The 23,655-nt window shown below is 38.9% G+C and overlaps 2 protein-coding genes across 2 annotated transcripts in view; one reads left to right on the forward strand and one right to left on the reverse strand.

Moving 5' to 3' along the window:
- Window positions 1–23,655, forward strand: part of LOC134754868 (uncharacterized) — a 249,182-nt gene that overhangs the window by 130,529 nt on the left and 94,998 nt on the right. The window lies entirely within an intron of this gene.
- Window positions 15,230–16,147, reverse strand: LOC134753756 (uncharacterized). Its single transcript, XM_063689693.1, has one exon. It carries the CDS (start codon window positions 16,145–16,147, stop codon window positions 15,230–15,232), a length of 918 nt encoding a protein of 305 aa, XP_063545763.1.

A 23,655-nucleotide genomic window follows, 5' to 3' on the forward strand; every position in this document is an offset into this window, starting at 1 on the left:
AGTTAAACTCGATCAGCTGATGCTTTTCCGCCATTTTGCCGCAAACCAAACTGCGAAATCGCCGTGTAGGGGTGATATTCCTAGGCAGATCATGAAACTCCGGAATTTCATGATCTGCCTAGTGACCACTAGCCATATCGTGCAAACTTCAAGTTGAGATATTCCTAGGCATATCATGAAACGCCGCCATTTCATGATCTGCCTATTGATCACCAGCCATATCGTGTAAGCCTCACGAGGTGATATTCCTAGGCAGATAATGAAACGCCGGCATTTCATGATCTGCCTAGCAACCACTAGCCATATCGTGCAAACTTCAAGTTGTGATATTCCTAGGCAGATCAAAAACGCCGGCATTTCGTGATCTGCCTAGCGATCACCAGACATATCGTGCAAACCTCACGGGGTGATATTCCTAGGCAGATCATGGCGGAAAAGCATCAGCTGTTAGTTTATCTACGGCATCATATGTGATTTAGCTGTTTTTCCATTTTGTTTTGTTGTAAAACCTTAAAATATAGTCGCTTAATACAATATAATTCTAATTTATAATTGATATTTATCTTTCCACTTGAAACCCTTGAAGATTGCACGATATGTCTAGTTGTCGCTAGTCAGATCACGAAATGCCGGCGTTTCATGATCTGCCTAGGAATATCACACCCTACTTATTTGATATGCCTAAACGTCGCCGGGCAAATCATCAAACGTTGAGGTTTGAACGATATGGCCGTTAGTCGCTAGTCAGATCGTGAAATGGCGGCGTTTCATGATATGCCTAGGAATATCTCGATATGACCGGTTTTACGATCTGCCGGCGACATATATATAGATTACATATAGTTGGTCAAAGGCTCCTAGCCTTTTAAAGATAGCATACACCACAAAATTTGGGACGGGTACCGCCGTGGCCGTTTGTTAGTCGTATACCTCGAAATTAAAAAATCCTTGTAGCTTTTCACCTATTCGCGTTTCGCCGCGATCTCAGAATTTCTGAACAGATTTTTTTCTTGTAGTATGATTTTTGGTCGCCAATTAGAATGGTATATAAAATTCATAGTATATTTACTTTTCTCAAACATGCTATGTAATATTGATATTACGTTCTTTATATTAGGCTGGGAAGTATCACGACTCCGGCGCGGCTAGACGAGGGGCCTGTAATGAAATTTCATATAAAGTTGCAGGCCTAGGCCGGGAAGTGCCTCTTTTTTAATTTCCATTTCACATATATTTGTGACACAGCATCATGGCATTCAGCCAAAAAAAAAACTATAACCAATATTTGCTTATGGTTCGGAATGACATTCTGCCAATACCCCTTTAAAAAAAACAATAAACGATAATTAATATATTTTGCAGTTTTACAAAAATATATAAATAAAACATTATTAACAAATTCCAATAATATTGAATTGCAAATTTACCTACAAATACAGATTTAAAATATAGTTGGTCAAACCAGTTTGTCAGTAAAAAAGAACAAAAAAACTATACTCATCCTTTTCTTTTGGGTGCTAGTACCAGTGTAAGACAAAGATAGTATGATAATCTCTGTCTATGTTTGAAATGAGACAGTCCTTTGATAAACTATATTTCATTTAAATATTAGCGGTAAAAATGTCTACTCAAACACGCGTTGGTGTTTTTTTAATCGTTTTGGAGGTAAAGTTGAACATTTTTCATTGTGTATCTGTAATTCTATTTTATTGGATTTATTGTGCGTTGTTTATTGTATAATATGAGTTCCGACGAAAATATTAAATGAATACCTGTTAATTATACTCCATGTTTAAGGCAACGATGTATGTGAAGCATAATATCAACATAAAAAACGATGTAATCTTAGTTATGTGGCTACTAACACTACAGTCAGAAGGATGCAAGGCGAAAAATCAAAGATACGTAAATATACCTTTGAACATTTGTGTAATAAATTGATTAACTACATGTGTAAAATATACGACACGTGTGATAGGTACAGGTAGTAGTTATATTTTGTGCCTAGTTTACTTTTAGTTTCTTTAGAATTAAAACTTTGATTTCGTGGAGATTTCTTTATTTATTTCATTGCATGTTTGAGAAAAGCACTATACATACATCGGCGTGAAAAGGGGTTGTCGGCCTCATAACTATCCGGCCTCACTACGTTCGGCCGTATATATGCATTCGGCCGGCAACCCCTTACTTCCCGGCCTCTGTAGTAATGTACTATTCCTGCCTTTCTTCACTGTAGTCGCTTTTCTACTCAAGATATTTGTTTGTAATGCGATGTTAGATATTTCCTTTAAGCACTATAATACCTCTATAGTTATGTTTTGTAAATGCATTTCGCACTTGTAGTTTTTCTCCTGGTTATAAGTGTGATATATGTAACGTCGTTGTGCATATCATGATATGACGAATAAGATAATAGACAATATATGCTGTCTGTCACAGAAACAATCAAGTGCAAATGTTGATGTTGACATATTATGACAATTTGACCACGTATTATATTCCCGACCCGTGAGAATACCAGTCCAGTTAAAATCAAAAAATGGAAGCAGAACCTGGATCCGCTGATGGTCAGCGGGGCAGTTTTCAATTTATTGAAAGTTCGCATGGAGGGAAGATTTTAGTAATAAAGGTCGCGGGAATTCGGTGGATGCGAGCGGCACTGGATCGGTCGGAGTGGCGAGCCTTGGGGGAGTACTATGTCCAGCAGTGGACGTCTATCGGCTGACATGATGATGATGATGATGATGACCATTGTTCTTGATCCCACCCACACTACAATCGAACGAGAGTCTTTGTACACGTGTACACCAGATTTTGAGGCTATCGACATCGAAAAAAGTTTGGCGACATTAAAAAAGAAGGTGATTACGTACTACAGACCGGTGCCAGCATTATTTGAAGAACATATATCAAAATTTCGGACTGAAGAACATGTAGATAAAACACCATCCTTCTTTACTAAGCGAGACGCTCTGTATCGAATGCGAAAAAGGCACATTGGAAATTGTACTTTTCAAACCACAGCTGACGTTATAGTTCCAGAGCACTTAGCTAAAGATTTCTTGTGTGTACAAAATGATGTGTATCTGATCTTTATTAATCTTCAGTGTAAAAGTTATATTAAAAATTTTTTTTTTTTAATTTAAACTGTTTATTTCAAAAAAAAAAAAGAAATTACAAAATCTACTCTCAGACTTAGCCTAATCTACACTCTAATAGATTGTACGCTAAGTATGGTCTTATTTATAATATTTATATTACATTTATATTATTACTATTTATTTAACACGTATAATATGCTATACATATATAATATGATGCTTAACTTAAATATTCAGGCAGTGCTTTTTTAACATTATTTTAATTTTATGGGGCTTACCCTCTTCTAAATTATCTATTATATCTCTAGGAAGACTATTTAAGATGTGTGGTAAATAACTTGACCAGACTCTTTGCCCATAATAGTTGAAAGGGTGAAGACGTTTTTTATTGACGGAACGTTTGAAGTTGTACCACAACCATACGTACAGCTCTATACACTACACGGGGATATAGGTTCGGATGCGGAGCTCACTAAAGCTACGCCTTTTGTGTACGATTTATTGGGTAACAAGCTACAGAGTACGTATACAACCATGTTCAACTGTTTGAAAGAAAATGTACCAGGATTTCATCCAAAAGATATGAAACGCGACTTTGAGCGAGGTGCAATAAATGCATTTAGACAAGTATTTCCCGAAGCACGGTTATCTGGTTGTTATACTCATTTTTCTAAGGCCGTGTGGATAAAAACTGGTAAATTGTCTATTCCACAAACCAGGGAAGGCTGTAATTACGTCAAAAAGTGTATAGCTATATCTCATTTTCCAGTCTAAAATGTACGAGGCATGGTAGTGTACTTGATCAGTCACCGTCGGAGATAGAAAATATTGATGCATTTAATGAGTATATGAACACTTACTGGTTTTGTGCGAGCATTATGGGTATTTTGTCGTGTTTTCAGCAAAGGCACAGGACCAATAATGTTACCGAGGGCTTGCACAGCAGATTAAATAAAAAAATATCACGAAATTCAAATTTACTCCACCTGATACATATTATAAGAGACGAGTCAATTACAGTGAATTTCAATTTCTTGAGAAATGAGATGAATTTACCGTTATATCACAAGAGATTGAGGAAATACACGGACATGAATACTAAAATAGACCTTATATTAACGATGTATCTTACAAATGCAATTACAATAGAACGGTGCATTGACAAACTTTCAATGTTAAAATATCAATCTTAAGTGTAATGTTTCAATGCTAAGTGTTGTGTTGTATGTAGAGGTATACTTATCTACCAACCTTTGATGTTGTTTTATGTTAAATCCCTAAGGTGGGGTACCTATGTTTATTTTAAGTTAACTTTCTAGACTGTAATGCTAATAAAATAAATTGATTACCTAATTGTTGTATAATTGGTTGTATAGATGTCGTGCAATGTTTGCAGGGGCCGGTAATTATCCAGTTTTTAGTTAATACGGAATATGCATGAATTGAAGTAATCCGGTATGTCCTACTGCTTTGTCCTACTGGTATGTCTAGATATGTCTCGATCGTATACATTCATGGTCTAATTTTCCCATTTTCCTTTCGATAACTTCTTTCCCAAATAATCGTGTTCGCATTATAGGTAGATTTCCTAAACAACATATTCTCCAAAGCTAGTTAATGAATGGCTGTAACAATGAGGTCAATAAGCGACTGCATTTTTATTATATCCCAGTGATATCGCCAATTTTTACCATTAATACAATATACTATAACAATATGCGACCCAGGTAAAATGCGACTAAAAATATTTGCGGCTAACTAAATAGGCTATTAGTGATACATGCTACATAAACATTTTCTATTGTTGTAAACATCTATTGAAAATATATGTGGTTGACTAAATAGGCTATTGATTTGCTACATCAAAATTTGCTACTATTGTAAAAATCTATTACAAATATATGCGAGCAACAAAATAAGCCATCGATATTACACGCTACAACAAAATACGCTTTTGCGGCGAAACGCGAATAATTTCAATAAAGCTTATATAAATAATAATAAGCTAAAGAATAAAGTTACAAGGATTTTTTGATTTCGAGGTATACGACTAACAAACGGCCGTAACGCACATTTGTTGTATGGGAGCCCCACCTAAATATTTTTTTTTGTTTTTAGTTTAGTATTTGTTGTTTTAGCGGCAACAGGAATTTTAATGCCGGAAAATTATGGATCACCTTTTAAAATAGCAAGCAGAATCTGTGCCTCTGATGGCGTCAAAAAGAAGGCCAACAGAGAAAAAAAATCAGCATCCATCTTCTGAAAATAAAGAAACACTGGAATCGATTGGCTTAAATGATTTAGACGAAGAAATCCTGATATCACAAAGGAATCATCTGTGATCATTTTAACCCTACCCTTCTTCTTCTTCCTCGGTCCCTCATTGCTGAGGATCGCGACCATGTATGCTCCGCCTCCATAGTGTGCGGTCATAAGCTATATGGGTCACGCAATGCATGTTGCCGCCAACCACCCTCTTCACACCATCAGACCATCTCGTGGGTGCTGTTCCTCGCCCACGCTTGCCATCCATTTGACCCAAGATAATCTGCCTTTCTAGGTCATGCTTTTTAGACCGCATGAATCCTACCCTAGGGATCGTTTTATCCATACATAATAGGTATAAAATGATCCTTTTAGAAAACATAACATAATAAATAAACTACATGCAAAATATAAGAAATGAGTATATAGTTAGTTCCTTAGATAAGTAAATGGACTATTCATGAATATCTAAATCCTGTGTTTTTCTCTTCAACTTTTAACACAGTAAAGATTTTCCCTTAAGGGGATCATTTTGCACACATCTTTCCTACTAATCATTAATATCAAAGAATACATATTGAGCACATGTCTTCCGCATAAACGAGCCCACATTACAGCCCTTGGTATATACCGGTATTAGGAGTTTGGTCCTCAAACAAACAGTTAATCATTATACAGTAACAGCCATTGAAAAATTCATTTAATGGCTGTTATGGCTGCTACGCTAGGTGGGGCTCGTGAAGAACATGTCAGCTGCCATCTAATTCTAAATTATAACCGCTAATTCATACGGTTTCCTCCTGCTTCCTCTATTCGAATATTGGCAAATTTATTGCATTCCTAAGTTACAAAAATGCATAAAATCTAATCTTGTTACTGCGGCCCTTATTTTACCTAGGTTAACTAAACTGATAGATGCAGAAATTCGTAATGGTATCTTAGACTGTACGAGTAATCTTATGCAAATGTAAATATACGTTCGCGAAGGCCTACTCAAATGAAAAAATATTAATGATTATTTTCCAAATACCAGTGTCTTCGATAAATTAATTTAATTGAAGTTCATAGATGTAGATACCCTTTAAATTAACGGCTAGATGTAGCTAGCTCTATTTGATTCAATATTCAAAGTCTTGACCAGTAATTAAGGATATTTGCTAGCGCGTTATTAAATTAATAGAAGACTTACTTACCTAGGATACTTTCCATTTGCATCCCCAAACTCTAATTCCTTGTACAAATCTAAAACTGAAGCCCCTATTAAAAGAAAAAAAGTTTTTTGTTTTAAGTATAAATGAAGCTTTAAAGTATAGTTAAATTGTGTCATATTTTCTATGGGACGATCCCTTCGCGCCTACATTTATTATATTTGCCGAATTTTTCTACTGACAAGATTTGTTTGACCAACTATAAAAATAACGGTTTACCAATGGCCGGCTTCACGTTCACAATAGATTTCATATTTATTTAATTATTATAATAAATTAAACTTTTACGCCACTAAAACTAACGATATAAGATGATTATTGAAGTAGCACGTATATAATAATAACCGCAGGACAAAATACTTTTGCGTCAGTGGATAAAATATGGACAACCAATTACTCTGTCACATCGGAAAAGTGACAGTAGATAATAAATACACGAGTAACTGAAAAGAAAACAACCTGAGCGTTAATATACAGGCTGTTCCGAGTTAACAGCTCGATAACGAGAAATATAAGAAAGCCAATGAATAGGAAGGGTTATTACGGTTAACACTCTTTAAATGTTACCCAAAATAAAATATAAAGGAAAGTCAGTCAGTTACTAAGATTCATGCAAAACAGGCTTTTTAATTACAAATGTAGCTCTAGATAATTAAATATATAATATTCCGACGCCATTTTTTAGTCGGTTATAAACGAAATATCACGGTTTCCGTATTACACTCAAATCTACTTAAAGCAAACATCAATAATATACAATAATTATCATAAAACGTTGTATCATCTTCAATTAAATTCTGCAGCTATTACTACGAGTATAATATATGATACAAAATGGCCCCTTCATTTCACCACTTAATTCCTGCCCACAAAACAAAAACATCAAACACCTATTATTACTTGCATAAAAAAAATTAGATATTATTAGTAGAAAAACTAATTGAATTTCATATTTAGTAGCCAAATGTATTGTTTTATTAAAAACAAAAAAATATATATATTATGATTTGGTGAAATAGAAGAAATTATACATGAAGTCGTAAATTGACATTTTTTGTATGTGATTTCGGCGGTTTTTCTTTGAGATACCTAAGTATTAGGGTGCCCTATTGACGCCGATTTTCGTTTCGCTGACAACAATTCGCAGACGGGTTCTTTGGCAGAGTAACGATTGGCGGAATCTCATTACGCATAACAGTAATTTGCAAGAGTAAATAGTCAGTAAGTATATATACGCATATTTACTTTTCGTAGAATAATCATTTAGTAACTGTCACAATAGGCTATTTGACTAATTTTGATATTTCCGTGAAATTTCCTGTATTAGATATAAAAAATCAATGTTAAAATTTATTTATTTTGAACGCGCCTTAAACGCTGTTTTTGCAAAGGGGCTAATCACGTGACACGTGTGACGTCACACGCGAGCAAACTCAGTCAATGACCTTAGTAAATCTTATGGTATATGTGCATTGAATTGATTATTTCACTGTAAAATGGTATATAAATAGTGTATAGTGCCGCAATGTTCAAGTACGACTATAAAAAATCCAGATAAATTGTTTGTTTCCGTTCCAACGAATCCCAAAAAAAGAAAAATGTGGTTAAAACTAGCGCGAAGAGACCCAAAGAGCATTTTAGCGCATACAAATGTTTTTATGTGTGAAGACCACTTCGATGTAAGTAATATTTAACTGTAAATAAATATGGTAGTTAAAGCAGCGGATTTTGTTGAACGAAACAAGATCTATAACCTCATAACATAGCTCTTTCAGCATTAGTAGGTAGTTAGTAGCATACTTTTTCTTTCAAACTAAAGTGCAGTATGGAGATACTATTCTCGTCATCGTATTCTATATATATATCGTCGTCGTATTCGTATCATCGAAATCGAAATGTTCGTAAATAAACAATTTCTACGTATACTCACATAGCTGTTTTTACATTTCTAAGTTCCGCAGCATAGTAATCCGGATTATCTTTAAAGAAAAGTGCAAGCATTGATGCGTCTATGTCTGGTAGGTTGCCGCTATCAGCTTTCACATATTTCGGCTCCATTTTGAGATTCTTATGAATATTGTGCTACTAGATATACGGATAAATCGGAATATATCAGAAAACTGTGGAACAATAACTAAAATTAACTAAATACAAATAAAACAGTTAAAACACTCGAGGCAATCAAGAATGTTTACGCGCGTGTGACGTCATCCGAGCGTTGACCAATCACAGAGCGTTCACGTCCCTGATGAAATTTCAAAAAATATTAAATTTTCTTTCGTTTATATTCCAAAAACTAAACATAATTTACATTCAAATATAGTGAAATATACGAGGGGTGATCCAAAAGTGATGATAATCAGTATGAAAGATACATAAAATGTTTAATAAAATAATTTATTTTTCTACGTAATCTCCTTCCAAGTCTACACACTTAGACCATCGTTTCTCCAGACCACGAATTCCTTTTAAAAAAAAATCTTTTTCTTGACCCTCCAAAAATGCCTCCACAGCGGCCATTACCTCGCCATTATTCAAAAATTTGTTGCCTCTAAGATCTTCCTTCAGCCGTGGAAAGAGATAAAAGTCGCTGGGGGCTAGGTCTGGCGAATCTGGGGGGTGTTCCAGCAATTCGAACCCTGAATCACGAATGGCAGCCATCGCAACGCCGGCCTTGTGGGGCGGTGCGTTGTCCTGGTGAAACAGGATGCCAGCTCGAAGTTTACCCCGCCGCTTCTCTTTGATTGCCTGTCTCAATCTGCGTATTTGGTCAGCGTAGTAGTAGTAGGAGCCCGTAATAGTGGTTCCCTTTTCCAGGTATTCAATCATTATGACTCCCTCAGCATCCCAAAACACTGAAGCCATGACCTTACCAGCGGAGCTTGCTACCTTGAATTTCTTCGGTGTAGGGGAAGACGCTCGCTTCCAGGTCATGGATTGCTGTTTGGTCTCAGGATCGAAATGGTGGATCCAAGACTCGTCCATGGTTACAAACCGACGCAAAAATATTTCGGGATCAGTTTGATATTTGTCAAGATTGGACTTCGAAATCTCACATCGTATTTTCTTATGTTCAGCCGTTAACATTCTAGGCACCCAACGAGCGGAGACTTTTTTCATGTGTAGTTCATCAGTTAAGATTCTTTTAATGCTGCCATACGAGATGCCTGTGAGCTCAACTAGATGCCTGATAGTCATCCTTCTATCTGTTAAAACGAGATCATGAATTTTTTTGACGTTTTCTCCAGTAATGGCGACAGATGGACGGCCTTCGCGATGTTCATCTTGAGTGGATGTCCTTCCCAAGTTAAACTCCTTTGACCACCGTGCCACTGTGGAATACGGCGGAGCGGACTCGCCCAGTGTGCCCACTAATTCAGCGTATATATCTTTAGTACACATTTTTTTCAAACAGAAGTATTTAATAACCGCTCTCACCTCAGTTTTCTCCATTTTTGCGTTATTGTTCCGACTGCTCGTGAAGAAACAACTGCAACTCTCTGACAGATACATATTTTTTAATTTTTATTTTTTTTATTTAATAAGGAGTCTTTATGGCCAGTAACTGCATACCTATTTATTTTAATCCGATTCAATAAGTATTCAGTTATCATTACTTTTGGATCACCCCTCGTACTTTATTAGTTTATTATCTTTCAGGATGACAGCAATTCGTTATATATTTTTAATGTTGTCAAATACCCTATTACCCGAGAAACGATTGGTCGAAACACAATAGGTAGAGTACTCATTTGGCATTAATATTGATTAACAGAACTTCTCTCTTATTTATGGCTAGACTAGGACATGACTAACCTACACAACAAATTTTAGTTTGAGTCTGATAAACATGGTTTTGATATTATCTACTTTTTTTCACTGACACAAAATGACCATAAAATGAAAACCTATTGTTCATAATATTAAAAAAAACCGGCCACGTGCGAGTCGGACTCGCGTTCCAAGAGTTCCGTGCATTACACAATTTAAATAATGTATTTTTTATGTGAAATGTAGTCTAAAAAACCCGTAGGGGTCGGATCAAAAACTAAGTAATTAAGTCCGACTCACGCTTGACTACACATTAGTACGGCACCCTAAAAACGATTAAAACCTAAACTAGAAGCAATCACGGTTGTCGCGATTATCGCGAATCGGCTAATAGTTGCCAACGTCATGAAATAAATGGCGCTCGTAGGCACGTTTAAGTTAAATAACCGCTACTAGGTTGTTGTGATTTTTTAGGTGAAGACAAGAGGGTAGACGCCCGAACGACAGTAAGAAAAGTAGGTTGTGTGCGAACAAATCTACGGGAAGAGTGATATTTGCTATTGGATCAATTCAAGAACTTTCTTGTGGTGTTATTAGAATAATGAGGTGTCTCTTGTAGATTGTGACTAACGTATATCAGTATTCAGTGTGAACAGTGATCCGAGGGAATTGTTGATGGCTAATGTAAGTGAATTTCAATCATAAATATATTTTATTTGTAGTAATTGTACATCGCCATATTCAAAAATTATTGTTATGTTGTATGTTATGTAGTATGTAGGTAATAAAGTAGGACACTAGCAATGAGTTAGGTATGTAGTATGTTTACATATCGCTTTCCAGTATCAGTAAAGGCATCAGCTAATTCAATAGGTTCATAAGTATGGTGAGCTTGACGACAACGATATTCTATACTAGTTTTCTGTGACACAACCAACACTGGCAGCAGGATATATGCTACTCTTAGGTAGTCAACTAATAAGAAGATAAATTTAAAAAACATAAATATATAATCATTTTAATAATTTATATAAATCATCATCTGTATAAGCCAGCAATCTGTTTCTAATGATTAATCTAGTCTGTACCTATAGATTTGACATACAGGATGTTTTTCTTTTTAACACACCAGCTCTGCTCGTAAAGGTAATCTTTATTGTTCAAACATGAGTATTGATTGTAAAGATGCATTTGTAGGGGTCCAGGCAGGAGGAGTGAGGCAATCAGCGGTCAGTCTTATAATGAATATTTATTGTAATAAATTGTCGCCTTATATAGTATTTCTATACTTTATTAAAAACAGAAAGATAGGTATCCTAGAGCTGTAGAATTTAATCTACCCTTTTACGTAAATCGCGCCTCTAACGATAGCGATGGCATGTCTTCTATCCCGCTCTCGATCGCCGCATACATGAAGTGGGTAGTGGAAAATACAGCAATTCAGGATTACCCTTCCGCGGAGCATCTCACTATGTTGCTGTTGAGGAGGCTGGCTGTCGCTTGTGACGTCTTCATTGTAGATGTAGGCTGGCTTCAGACGCTCAATAGCTACCACAGTAGTTCGTCGTGGCATTTGTATCTTGAAATACTTGTCGTAGCGTTTGAGAACTTCGAACGGGCCATCAGATGGTGATGTGAGCGGAGGTCGCACGGTGTCATTGCGCACGAATACATGAGTGCACGTCGCCAGGTCCTTATGCACGAAAGGTCTTGATTGCTTGGCGTGCGTCTGGGTTACAGGTACAAGTGATGACATTATCTCTGACAATCGTCTTACGAACTCTGCATCTTCAATCGTCGACTTTGTAGGTACGAAAAAATCAGCTGGCATGCGTAGTGCGGATCCATACGTCATCAATGCAGGACTTAGGTTATTGTCACTACGTAATGCGGCTCGTAATCCAAATAAAACTGTAGGCAGCTCTTCGGACCATCTTGAACCTTCGCCCCTTGCCATAAGAGCGGCTTTCAAGGTGAGGTGGAGCCGTTCCACTTGCGAATTCGCCTGTGGGTGGTAGGCAGTGGTATTAAAAAGATTTGACTCGAAGGAACGACCTTGATCTGTCGTGATGCGTAGCGGACATCCAAATCTCGTAATCCAGTGCTCGTACAAGACTTTAGCGACAACTTCAGCTGTTATGTCGCGTACTGGTATTGCCTCGGGCCACTTCGTGCAGCGATCGATCATTGTGACGCAATATCGATAATCATTTGATATTCTTAGGGGTCCCACGATATCGATATGCAGATGTTCGAAACGTTGTGATCGCGGGAACTCGCCGATAGGTGGAATCACGTGACGATGTATTTTAGCTCGTTGACATCCCATGCAAGCTCGAGTCCAAAGAGCGACGTCTCTGTTCATTGCTGGCCAAAAGAACTTGGATGCCATAAGTTTCCTGGTTGCCCGTACACCTGAGTGACTTATATCGTGTTGCGATTTGTAGGCAGCAAAACGATAAGCGATATGTAAATACGGTCGCGGTGTCCCAGTTGAGAGCTCACACGTGATTGGCCGATTGATGGCTGGTAACGTGACTTCCGTGAACTTCAGATTTTCTTGAGCTTTCAATTTTATTAGTTCTTCATCGGTGCGCTGGTCGGTGGCTAATTTGTCAAAATCAATGGCGGAAGGACATTGTATTTCTTCGATTCGTGATAAGGCGTCAGCGACATTGTTTTTGTCGCCTGGGATGTACTGGATGCTCGAACAAAATTGGCTAATGAAGTGCTTGGTGCTCGCGTCTCGGAGTGTCGCTGCTGCTCGGTGCTCGCGTAAGTGCGTGCGTAAGTGGTCTGTGGCCCGTGTAGACGATGACGTCATTGCCTTCTATAAGTCGTCTGAAGTGCTTTACAGCTGTGTAAATCGCTAGGAGTTCGCGATCATACACACTGTAGCGGCGTTGCATCGGACTCAGTGCCTTCGAGAAAAATGCCAGAGGTTTCCAGACATTGTCAACTTTTTGTTGGACTAATCCTCCCACGCTGTGGTCTGATGCATCACTCATGATACATAGTGGAGCGCCGTGAACGGGATAAGATAGCGTAGTAGCTTCCAATATGCTTTGGCGGCATTTTTTGAAAGCTTCATCTGACTCGGGGTTCCATTCGATAGGGGTCTTGTCATTTTTCTTGGAGTTGTGCAGATACTTGTTGAGTTATGACTGAAGTTCGGCTTGATGTGGTAGGCAGTCGCGATAAAAATTCAACATGCCTAGAAATCTTCTCAGCTCACAGACTGTCTTCGGCTTTGGGTAATTCGATATGGCTTCGATGCGCTCTTGAGTAGGACTGATGCCGTCGGGTGATACTTCATAGCCAAGGAAGTTGATTTTTCTTCGGCTGAACTCGCATTTATCGACATTGAGAGTTACGCCGTATTTATCAAGGCGTTCCAGGACTTGTCGAAGCAGTGCTTTGTGCTCTTCTTCATTTTCAGAGGACAGCAGAAGATCATCGACGTAACAGAAACAGCCGTCTATGCCTCGTAGGACGTCGTGCATGAATCGTTGGAATGTTTGGCTTGAATTACGGAGCCCGAACGTCATTGAGTTAAATTGGAATAACCCGAACGGTGTGATGATTGATGTTTTCTGCGCGTCTTCTTTGTTCATGGGTATCCAAAAATACGCCATCTTCAGGGCTAATTTCGAAAAAATCTTCTTATTGTGCAACTGGTACGTAAAATCTTGAATTCGAGGAAGCGGATAACGATCGGGTTGCGTTACGGCGTTCAGACGTCTATAATCGCCGCATACACGAAGAGTACCATCTTTTTTCTTGACAACGTGCAGCGGACTTGCCCAGGGGCTGTTTGAGGTTTGACAGATGCCCATTTCCATCAAGCGTTCGAATTCGGCCTTTGCCGCCGCATATTTGTCGGGCGGCAGTGGGCGTGGCCTGGCGAAGAGTGGGGGGCCCGTAGTCTCGATAAAATGTTGCACGTTGTGCTTGGCCGGCGTTTTCAGAGACATTGGTCGTAGTACATTAGTATACTGCTTGAGAATCTCGTAGTAGGCTTGATTGCTGCTAATCAAATAGACGGTTTCTTGGTTGCTTGAAACTTCTACCGCGTTGACTTGGAGTGTAGTGGTTTTATCGATGAGCTTCTTTTGATCTAGGTTAGGTAGCAGCTTGTAGTGCCGAAGGAAATCGGCTCCGAGGATTGAAGTCTTGATGGCAGCCACGATAAACGTCCAACGGTAGTCGTGCCGTAGCCCCAAGTTAAGTGTGATCGTTTTCTCCCCATAGGTGTTTATCGGCGTGTCGTTTGCGGCGTAAAGCTTGTAGGTGCTTGATATCTGGTTCTTCTTGTGATGCGACGATAGTACAGATATTTCGGCGCCAGTGTCGACGAGGTAACGTTCTCGAGAGTTGCGATCGAAGACACATAGGCGGTTGCTGAATGGTGTTTAGTTTTTAACTCATTTCATTCTCACCTCTTATCATATATATATCTCGTTTGGGGCATGGACAAAAAGAACAAATTTGAATTTGATGTAAAAAGAAAAAAAAAGAAAGAAAGTGTCAGAGCTCTGTGCGGTTGATTTTAATGTGGAGCGGTGAATTTTCATTATTCAAATACTTTAAAGAAAGACCTGGGTGTGAAGTGAACGTTACACGCAAAACGGATTTTAGTTGAAGCAAACCAAAGACCTACAAACGCCACGGGGTGAGTGTAGGGCCTTTATCTATATATACGTTATCTTTTGAGTTTACCATCCTTGCATCGAGAAACGGATGCAGATTTGTCCGAGGCGCTGACCAGAATCGGTGCAATAGAACCAGCGCATCATCAAGGTCAAAATCTATGCCAACCGGGCGGCAGGAAGGCTTTGATTCCAACTGGAGATAAACCGACGCCCGCCAGAGTCGGTGTAGGCATTAGTTTTCCGATGGGCTAGTTTTCTTGCTACACGGCGATTCACATCTTCGTGCTTTGTCTCCAAATCTGAAGTGGTATCTGCAGAGCCATCCAGGATCACCCGGCTTGCGTGAAGTTCCGTGCGCCGACATAGATCTCGAACGGGAACGGCTGCGAGAGCGAAAGGGACGGCGGTAGCGTTGCCGACCGCCGGATCGAAGGGCTGCTATTTCGAGTGTTAGATTATCGAGCTTCTGTGATAACTTTTCGAAAAATGTGTTTTCGCTGCTTTGCAAGGCTTGAAGGTCTGTGGCTCGTGTGACTGCAGCAACGGTGACTGGTTCGGTGTGCTCTAACATCTTGTCGGCCATGGCGGCAAGAATATCTAGTGATGACTCGGTGTTGACAGAAAGAACTGTGCGTACTTGTACTGGGAGTTGGTTCATCCACATGACCTTCAAACCATCGTCTGGTACCATGTTCTTGCCTAGTTCTCGCATTCGCCTTAAAAGTTGTGTCGGCTTCTGTTCCCCCAGCTCGAGGCCGCTGATAAGCTTCTGGAATTGCCTGGACGCAGATTCTTCGTAAACAAAGAGGAGACGAGTTTTCAGCGCGCTGTACTTGCCCGTAGATGGAGGCTTAAGAACGATGTCGCTAACTTGTTGAATATCAGCTGCTTGCATGACGCCGAGTGCATATCGAAATTTCTGGTCATCACTTGTCTTCAAGGGTTCGACGAGAGCTTCAAACTGCGCAAACCATAAACATGGATGCTCGCGCCAAAACGGTAGTAATTTGGACTGGATGGAGATTCCGGCGAGATCGTAGCTTGATGACGGCAGCTGAGGCTGTAGCGCATCTGGTGCTCTATTTGGTTTTTGCGTCTGATCTTTTTGTATTTTTCGCTTGCCTTGAGCTCCATTCTCGGTGTCAGACATCTTCTACTTAAGCGTCGACGGGTCACCAGATATAGGGGTCCAGGCAGGAGGAGTGAGGCAAACAGCGGTCAGTCTATAATGAATATTTATTGTAATAAATTGTCGCCTTATATAGTATTTCCATATTTTATTAAAAACAGAAAGATAGGTATCCTAGAGCTGTAGAATTTAATCTACCCTTTTACGTAAATCGCACCTCTAACGATAGCGATGGCATGTCTTCTATCCCGCTCTCGATCGCCGGATACATGAAGTGGGTAGTGGAAAATACAGCAATTCAGGGTTACCCTTCCGCGGAGCATCTCACTATGTTGCTGTTGAGAGTAGCACGCACTGTCTTCTATCTCGCTCCAACCGTTGAATAAATACAAGCGCGCCACCAGCGCGCGCCTCAGTTACGCCCGGCCGTCGATGCGAACGCACGTCCCATTCCCATACATTTTATCCAGAAGATTGGCAAAGTAATTTAAGGCCGATTCTGAGGTTTTTCTTGTTGTTGGTTGGTAGAAATGGTTTTAAGTGAATTGTCTGCGAATCGATAATCTGCTAAATACTAATTGCCGGAGAGTTATTGGGTACCTAAGTATTAGTTTTCGAACAAGCATCCTTAGATCAGGGATCGTTACCAGTATTCTTACTACCGGTCTTAAATAAGCTATAACCGGTTATAATTGCATTTCGGTATTTATATCACTAATACTCTAATAAGCGGTGTAATCAAAACCGGTAGGTATTCAAATGTAATAGCGGTTTCGACAATTGACAACATTACCTCTATTTGATACTTTACCAATAAAACCATTACCGGTAATACATGTCAGTGTCCAAACAAGCAAGATTTCAAATTTTGAATTATGACAATTGTGGCTTTTCTCGTGAATATTATATTACCAATTTGTGGATAAACGGAATGCTTTTTTTTTCTTTTTTTGCTAGAGCCTTAATAATTTATATCTTCGCATTCAGCTCTGTACGTAACTGTCGAAATTCTTCAACGTCAAAAAATAGGCCATTTTTTACAATATTAGATATTTATTTATTACTTAAATCTCTAAATGATAATAAAATAGACAAACAACTTAAAAGTATTTCCTTTTTTAAATAAAAACGGTTACGTTAAAAAGGTTAGATACAAGTAAAGAAGCAGACAATTTAGGAAACGGTCAGTATGAGAAGTGCACATTATTTAAAGCGACAATGTGGGAAGAAGGCAGAGGGGTAATGGACTGAATGGCGACTATAAAATAATTACACTTTACTGTTCCTTATGACAGTATGTCTTCGATGACATCATCATTAAGCCTGCAACGTAGGCACAACAACACATATTTCAGCAAAGAAAACATTCTTTCAACGCTTACTTACGTTGCTGGAGACGCTAAATTCGATGGCATCATCATCGAGCCTGCAACACATATTTCACCAAAGAAAACATTCTTTCAACGCTTACTTGCGTTGCTGGAGACGCTAAAGCGGTGATTGCTAAGCGGTATTTGGGGCTGAGTCGATTTCATAGATTTCCAAAACTCCAACACTCCAGTCATTGATTTAACACGAGGAAATCTAATAAAATCTCTTATTATCTGCTCAATATTAACGCTGTATTCGTGAAATAAGTAGTCCAAATTGTTGTGAAATTGTTATTCTTTCGTTCTTCAGCTAGACGTAACATGCTCTCTATCACATTGTCAACATCACTTATAGACTTGTTCACGGAGTCACGGAGTAAGTTGTAAAGGCCTCCGACGCAGAATGTGATGGAGTGTCTTGAAAACATTGAAGCTTTTGCCACGTGGACCTCAGATGGCTGATGGCCATATCCATTTGCGATGATGTCATAATTGAATTGTATCTAGGGTCCAGAAATATTGCACTTAAAAAGGAATCGCTCTCGAATAGTTTTTGTTGTCTTCTTTCCATAGCTTTCACATTTTTTTCCGAAAATGTCGATATATTTTTAGTTAGTAACTGGCACTTTGTCCAGTGATACCAAAAGACGCCAAACGTTAGTTGCTCCTCCTGTTTTGACAGAATTTTGGACGGTTTCAGTTATTTTTCAATATCGTAAATTAAAGTCCACTCGTTTCTAGTAAAGCAACTTCCTATCGTGTTACTTGTCTGAGGCAAGATGTAATCTTTCAGCTCCATAAGGTTGTGTATCATATTATGGGTTGAATCCCATCTCGGTGGACTATCTAGAATTGGCTTTTTGGCCAAAAACGGCGTCACAGACGGTCTCCTTAAATTACGAACACACGATAGCACATCAAATAAGATTGTTTTGCATTCATTATCGCAGTTAATAGCATCGTGGATTGCTAGCAGCAGGGTATGAGCCGCACACCTTACTGCAGAAATGGAAATCGGTCCTACAGAGGTTTTTTCGTTGGCTAGCGAGAAAGCACCTAAATTGTCTGCTATATCCTCATGATCTTGTGACTCTTCAACCTCTTTCTGTGCTTCTGTTGCGTGTTCGTTTAAAAGTTTTACCATTTTCATCATGTTTGCTCCATTGTCCGTTGTGCTAGAATACAGGTTTTCTTAGTTGATTTGGTATTTGTGGAGAACAGATATAATTTTATCTTTTAAAAAGTCGTGTGCCTTCTGTCAAGCTGCACTACGGCCAGTGTTTTTAACCCTTAAATCGATATCGGGTAAAATACTAGACATCCAAATTACAAAAATCTACACCAAAAATTTAAAGTCCGAAACAATTTTTAAGTAGCGTAAGTCGTAAGTCTTCTACTAAAACAATACGTCGAGCCCGCGGGAACGATAGTTTGCGGTTTGCGGTTTGCGGGCAGTCACCGCCAAGATGCAGAGGGGGAAGGACGCGCGCGCGGACTCTCGATCAGTGATTTTTATTTCATATTTTTGTATAGTAAAGCAATGTGATACTTACATGTGTATTTTACTAATACTTGAAGTAAATATTTCTGTATACATGACATTTCAAATACGTTTTATCAACGAGTTAAATGTTTGCAAAGTCGAACGTCTAGTATTTTTCCCATTGCCAACCACGCGGTGTTTCAACTTGTTGTTACTATGTCTAGTATTTTTCCCCTTGCCAGCTATGCGGTGTTTGAACTTGCTGTTACTATGTCCAGTATTTTGCCCGTTGCCAATGTTGCCGTGTTTTAATATACTACTGTAATGACAAGTAAAATACACTCACGAGCACGATTAATGGGTCAATCTGTATGAAATAATGAATTAAAGCGACCCATTTTATTTTTTCTTGAGTGTATAAATCCGTGTGATAATTATAAAAGACTGCATACATATAATGACAAATGAGGTATGTATACATACTTTGTTTTTAGGGTTCCGTACCCAAAGGGTAAAAACAGGACTCTAATACTAAGACTCCACTGTCCGTCTGTCTGTCGGTCACCAGGGTGTAACACAAAAAACACTGAATATTCAGTAAATGCGTTGCTACGCCGGCGATGCAATAATTTGCTTGTAAGACGTAGGAGTTTCGAGCGAAAACTGATTTTAGTTATGGCCGCGGGCGTTTACGCCGTGTCGCCCCTAGGTGGCGCTGTCATGCTCAGTTTTAACAGGCGAGTATAGCATAGCGATGTTACGATTCGACTTCACAAATCGGTCCAAACCGAGCTAGGCCTGAAGTCGACTAAATCGACGTGAATGTACCGTAAATCGACTCAAAGATACGAACAAAATTGTGTGACGTCGAGGTCAATTAGCCTTATTTACCATCGCAACTTGCAATATCCATTTGTTGCTGCGTCACTTTCGTTTGACATATTGAGGAAAGAGATGTTTGTACTAACGCGAATCGACTCCAAACCACGAAGAAAAATGTTGCCATGCACATTGCCGCCATTATTGAGTCGACTTAAGACAGTTCAGTCGAAGCTTGGTACCTCTAGAATAGTAAGTAAAATAAAACTTATTATTTGAGTTGCAAGGTTCACTTTCGCATGGGCTTAAAGAGGTCGATTTGGCGGTAAACTTCGATTCAATTTGTCAGTATCGCGCCGCGTCGCTTTGCGCGCGGCTTACGGAAATGTACGAATTCGCGGCGATGACTGACGGAACCGCACGCTCTTTCCTGTTTACTCTTATACTGCTTTCCCGTTTCAGCTTTAGCAATGAATGAAATTGTGATCTACCGCGCAACGCTAAACTAAATTATTACAAATGTTTTCAAGAATTAGTCAAAGTTTTTGTTGTGTGTTATATGTAGCTAATAAAAGTAAATTGTGTAAAAAATTTCAAATTAAATAGTTTTGTTACTTGTTACGATGCCGGGAGGGAAGAAACGATCTGCTGTGTGGGATGTATTTGAAAAACCGAGTGCTGAGAAAGTTGTGTGTAAAAGATGTGCTTTTTCATATAAATATGTTGGAAACACAAGCACGATGATGGCGCACATTAAAAAGAAGCATCCAGACTCACTCTCTTATTAAGCAAAATGTGAGACGCAAATGCAGTATGCACATCGAACCGCAAAGTTGGACGGGCGGAGTTCCACCCTAAGGATCGAAACCGTAAAATTGACAAATCGATTTGGTCGACTCAAAACCAAGTGACGACACGGCCTACACAGTGCGGTTTGAACTACTGATACTTAAAAACTAGAAGTTAATTAGATTTGGCCAAACCGGTTTGCAAACCGGTTTGGGTGTAAATCGAGGTCGACTTGTTCGATTTGAAAATTTTGCGATTTGACACATCACTAGTATAGCATTGGCTCAAACATAGCCCCGGCCTTGAAAGGTTCCCTTTTCAAACTAGGAAAGAAATTACTAATTAGGTATGCATATATGGGGTACAGCTAAAGCTAGAAGGGCCGCTTAAACATCAGCCGAGGAAATTAAAATAAAATTAGTTCTCTACATTAACCTATTTTACTTATACTAATGCTTTGTTTGAGCATAAGAGACTAAGGGATATTAGACGGAAGAGGACACAAAGTATAACTACCCTTATCGCGCCGTCTTTTCCTGGATACGTCTCAATAACTATGCCCATCGGCCAGTGCAACGGCGGGGCGATGACAGTGATAATAAGAACTACAGTCCCAACGGTGATAGGTAGCGAATCAGTGTTACATTTTTCTCGTGCTTGTAACGTATGCAAAAACTCTACGGACCAACGACGCCAATACGATTGTACCAGGTTCTCGAGTAAACTATAGCGAGATAATCGATGAGTACGCTCTTCCGTTATTTCCGCGGCGGGTAAGGACCTTAAAGGTACGGTGTTCAAAAAATGGGCCGGTGTGAGCGGAGCGGGCTCTGCGGGATCGGCGCTTAAAAGGCCCAAAGGCTAGTGTTTAAAATAGCCTCAATCTGACACAAAAGCGTGAAAAATTCGTCATATGACAATATTTGAGCGCCAATCACCCGGAACAGTTCTCCTGTTACTCTTCTATCTGTTCGTTTCTCCTCCTCTCCTGTGCATAACTAATGTCACTACAGTAGATCGTCGTCATTGTAATTGAATGACAAGGTAGGACTTTATCTCCTACATGACTGCCCTATAAGCATACCAGCAGCATATATAAACTTGTTGTACTGTGGTCTTGGCATACCTATCTAAATAACTAAATTTATAAATAAAATAAGAAACTGACTGACATATCAACACACAGCCCAAACCGCTGGTTCTAGAGATTCCAAATTTGGCACGTAGGTTTCTTATAAGGTCTAGGGGTGCAAAAGATAGGATTTTTCAAAATTGACAGTATTCACACCCCAAGGGGGTGAAATGGGGGTCCAAAGATTGTATAAGGGAAAACAAGATTAGTTAAGACTATTTTATTCGAAACTACAGGAGTATTCCTATAATCCTTTTCAAACAGCTTGAGCTCTGTGACACATGTCATTTAGCAATTAAAGGGTTGTGACAATGTTGTCGAATCGATTTTTTACGATTTTCGATTAAATGTGCTAAGGGAACGTAATCGATTAATTAAAACATACACGCATACAAGGCAAAGCACGCTCTCGTACTAACTGACAGATAGATGACACGAGCCAAACGATTTGACAAGATGGCGGAATCGATTCGGTCGATAGACAAAGTAAAGCTCTATTGTAATTGAGTTCTGTTTTACACAATGAGACTTCACGATATTAAAATTTATCTTTTTAGTTTTGTAACATAATCATATGTTTTAAGTGATTTGTATTTATTTTTACGAATTATTTTAAACTATGGTAATATACATTTTTATTTGTTTTTTGGGATTCAATTATATTTTTTTATAAAGTATTAGCCTGAAACGTTCATGGCGTGGAATGGAATAAACTCAAGTATCACAGAGCTCAAGCTATTTGAAAAGGATTATAACGATAATACTTAGTTATTTGTACAACAAGAGAGCAAAGTTCTTATTTGCATCGACTTCGAGTGACAATTTTGAGTCCCAAGCAAGCGAAAGTTTATATAATAGAAAATTCTAATTTAGAATCTTGAGCGTAGTGAGAGACTCAAAAGTCACGAAATGTAAATAAATAACTTTGGTCTCGTGTCGCACATACAACTTTTCACCTCAACAGTGAGAACAAGACTATAAGAAAAAAGAAATATAATATATATGAAACTAACGCTTTAATTTGTATATTATGCCTATATTATACAGTAAATTAAAAGTTAAAGGTACAATTAGTGCAGTTGGATATAGACAGGTAAGTTATCTTTTTGTTTGAGACATTTATATTTGCAATTTGTGTATTTTGTGACTGGAATGAATGGTAAGGATCCGTAATTTCATTGTCGTTGGTAAAAGTATGGGACTCCGGTCGTGCTGAACTCGTAAAAGTTTCTTCCGATCTTCCCAGTCGTTCCCAAGGTGTCGACTCCGGTCGTGTCGAACTCGTAAAAGTTTCTTTCGATGTTCCCGGTCGTTCCCAAGGTGTCGACTCCGGTCGTGTCGAACTTGTCAAGATATTATCTTTCGATGTTCCCGGACGCGACCGAGGGTCTGAGCGCTTCACATGTATGGATTCTACTATTCGTTGGCAGATTTTTGATTTATTCTCTACAGAATCTTCAATATAGCCTTCGGCTACTGTGTTAGACCTCCAGCCCCCATGGCGCTTAAGGGTGCTGAGGTCGGCTCCCGAATCTACTAAAAGTGTGGCCGAAAGCAATGCTCGGTGTAAAGGTGTGGTTCAGCTAATTTCAAAAAAGTAGCGATTTCTCGGGGCGTCGCACCTAGTTTATTTATACCCATTGGTTGTCTGGTACATTTAGCGTTATGATATTGCAGAAAAAAAGGGTCTGTCTTTGTATTTGCAGGACGCAAAGATTTATACCTTTCTACTGATTCTACATACGTCGCGAACTGCTGCCAAGAAGCTGAAAATTTGCATACGCATGTAAGTCGGGTGACAATGCAATATTATGGTACCATCGAGCTGATCTGATGATGAAGACAGGAGGTGGTCATAGGAACTCTGATTAAACAACGCAAGCTAATTTTGTTTAGGGTTTTTAGAATTGTCTCGATGAGTATTAGTTGCCTGTGG

This window comes from Cydia strobilella, chromosome Z (genome assembly GCF_947568885.1).
Source record: "Cydia strobilella chromosome Z, ilCydStro3.1, whole genome shotgun sequence".
NCBI classification, from domain to species: domain Eukaryota; kingdom Metazoa; phylum Arthropoda; class Insecta; order Lepidoptera; family Tortricidae; genus Cydia; species Cydia strobilella.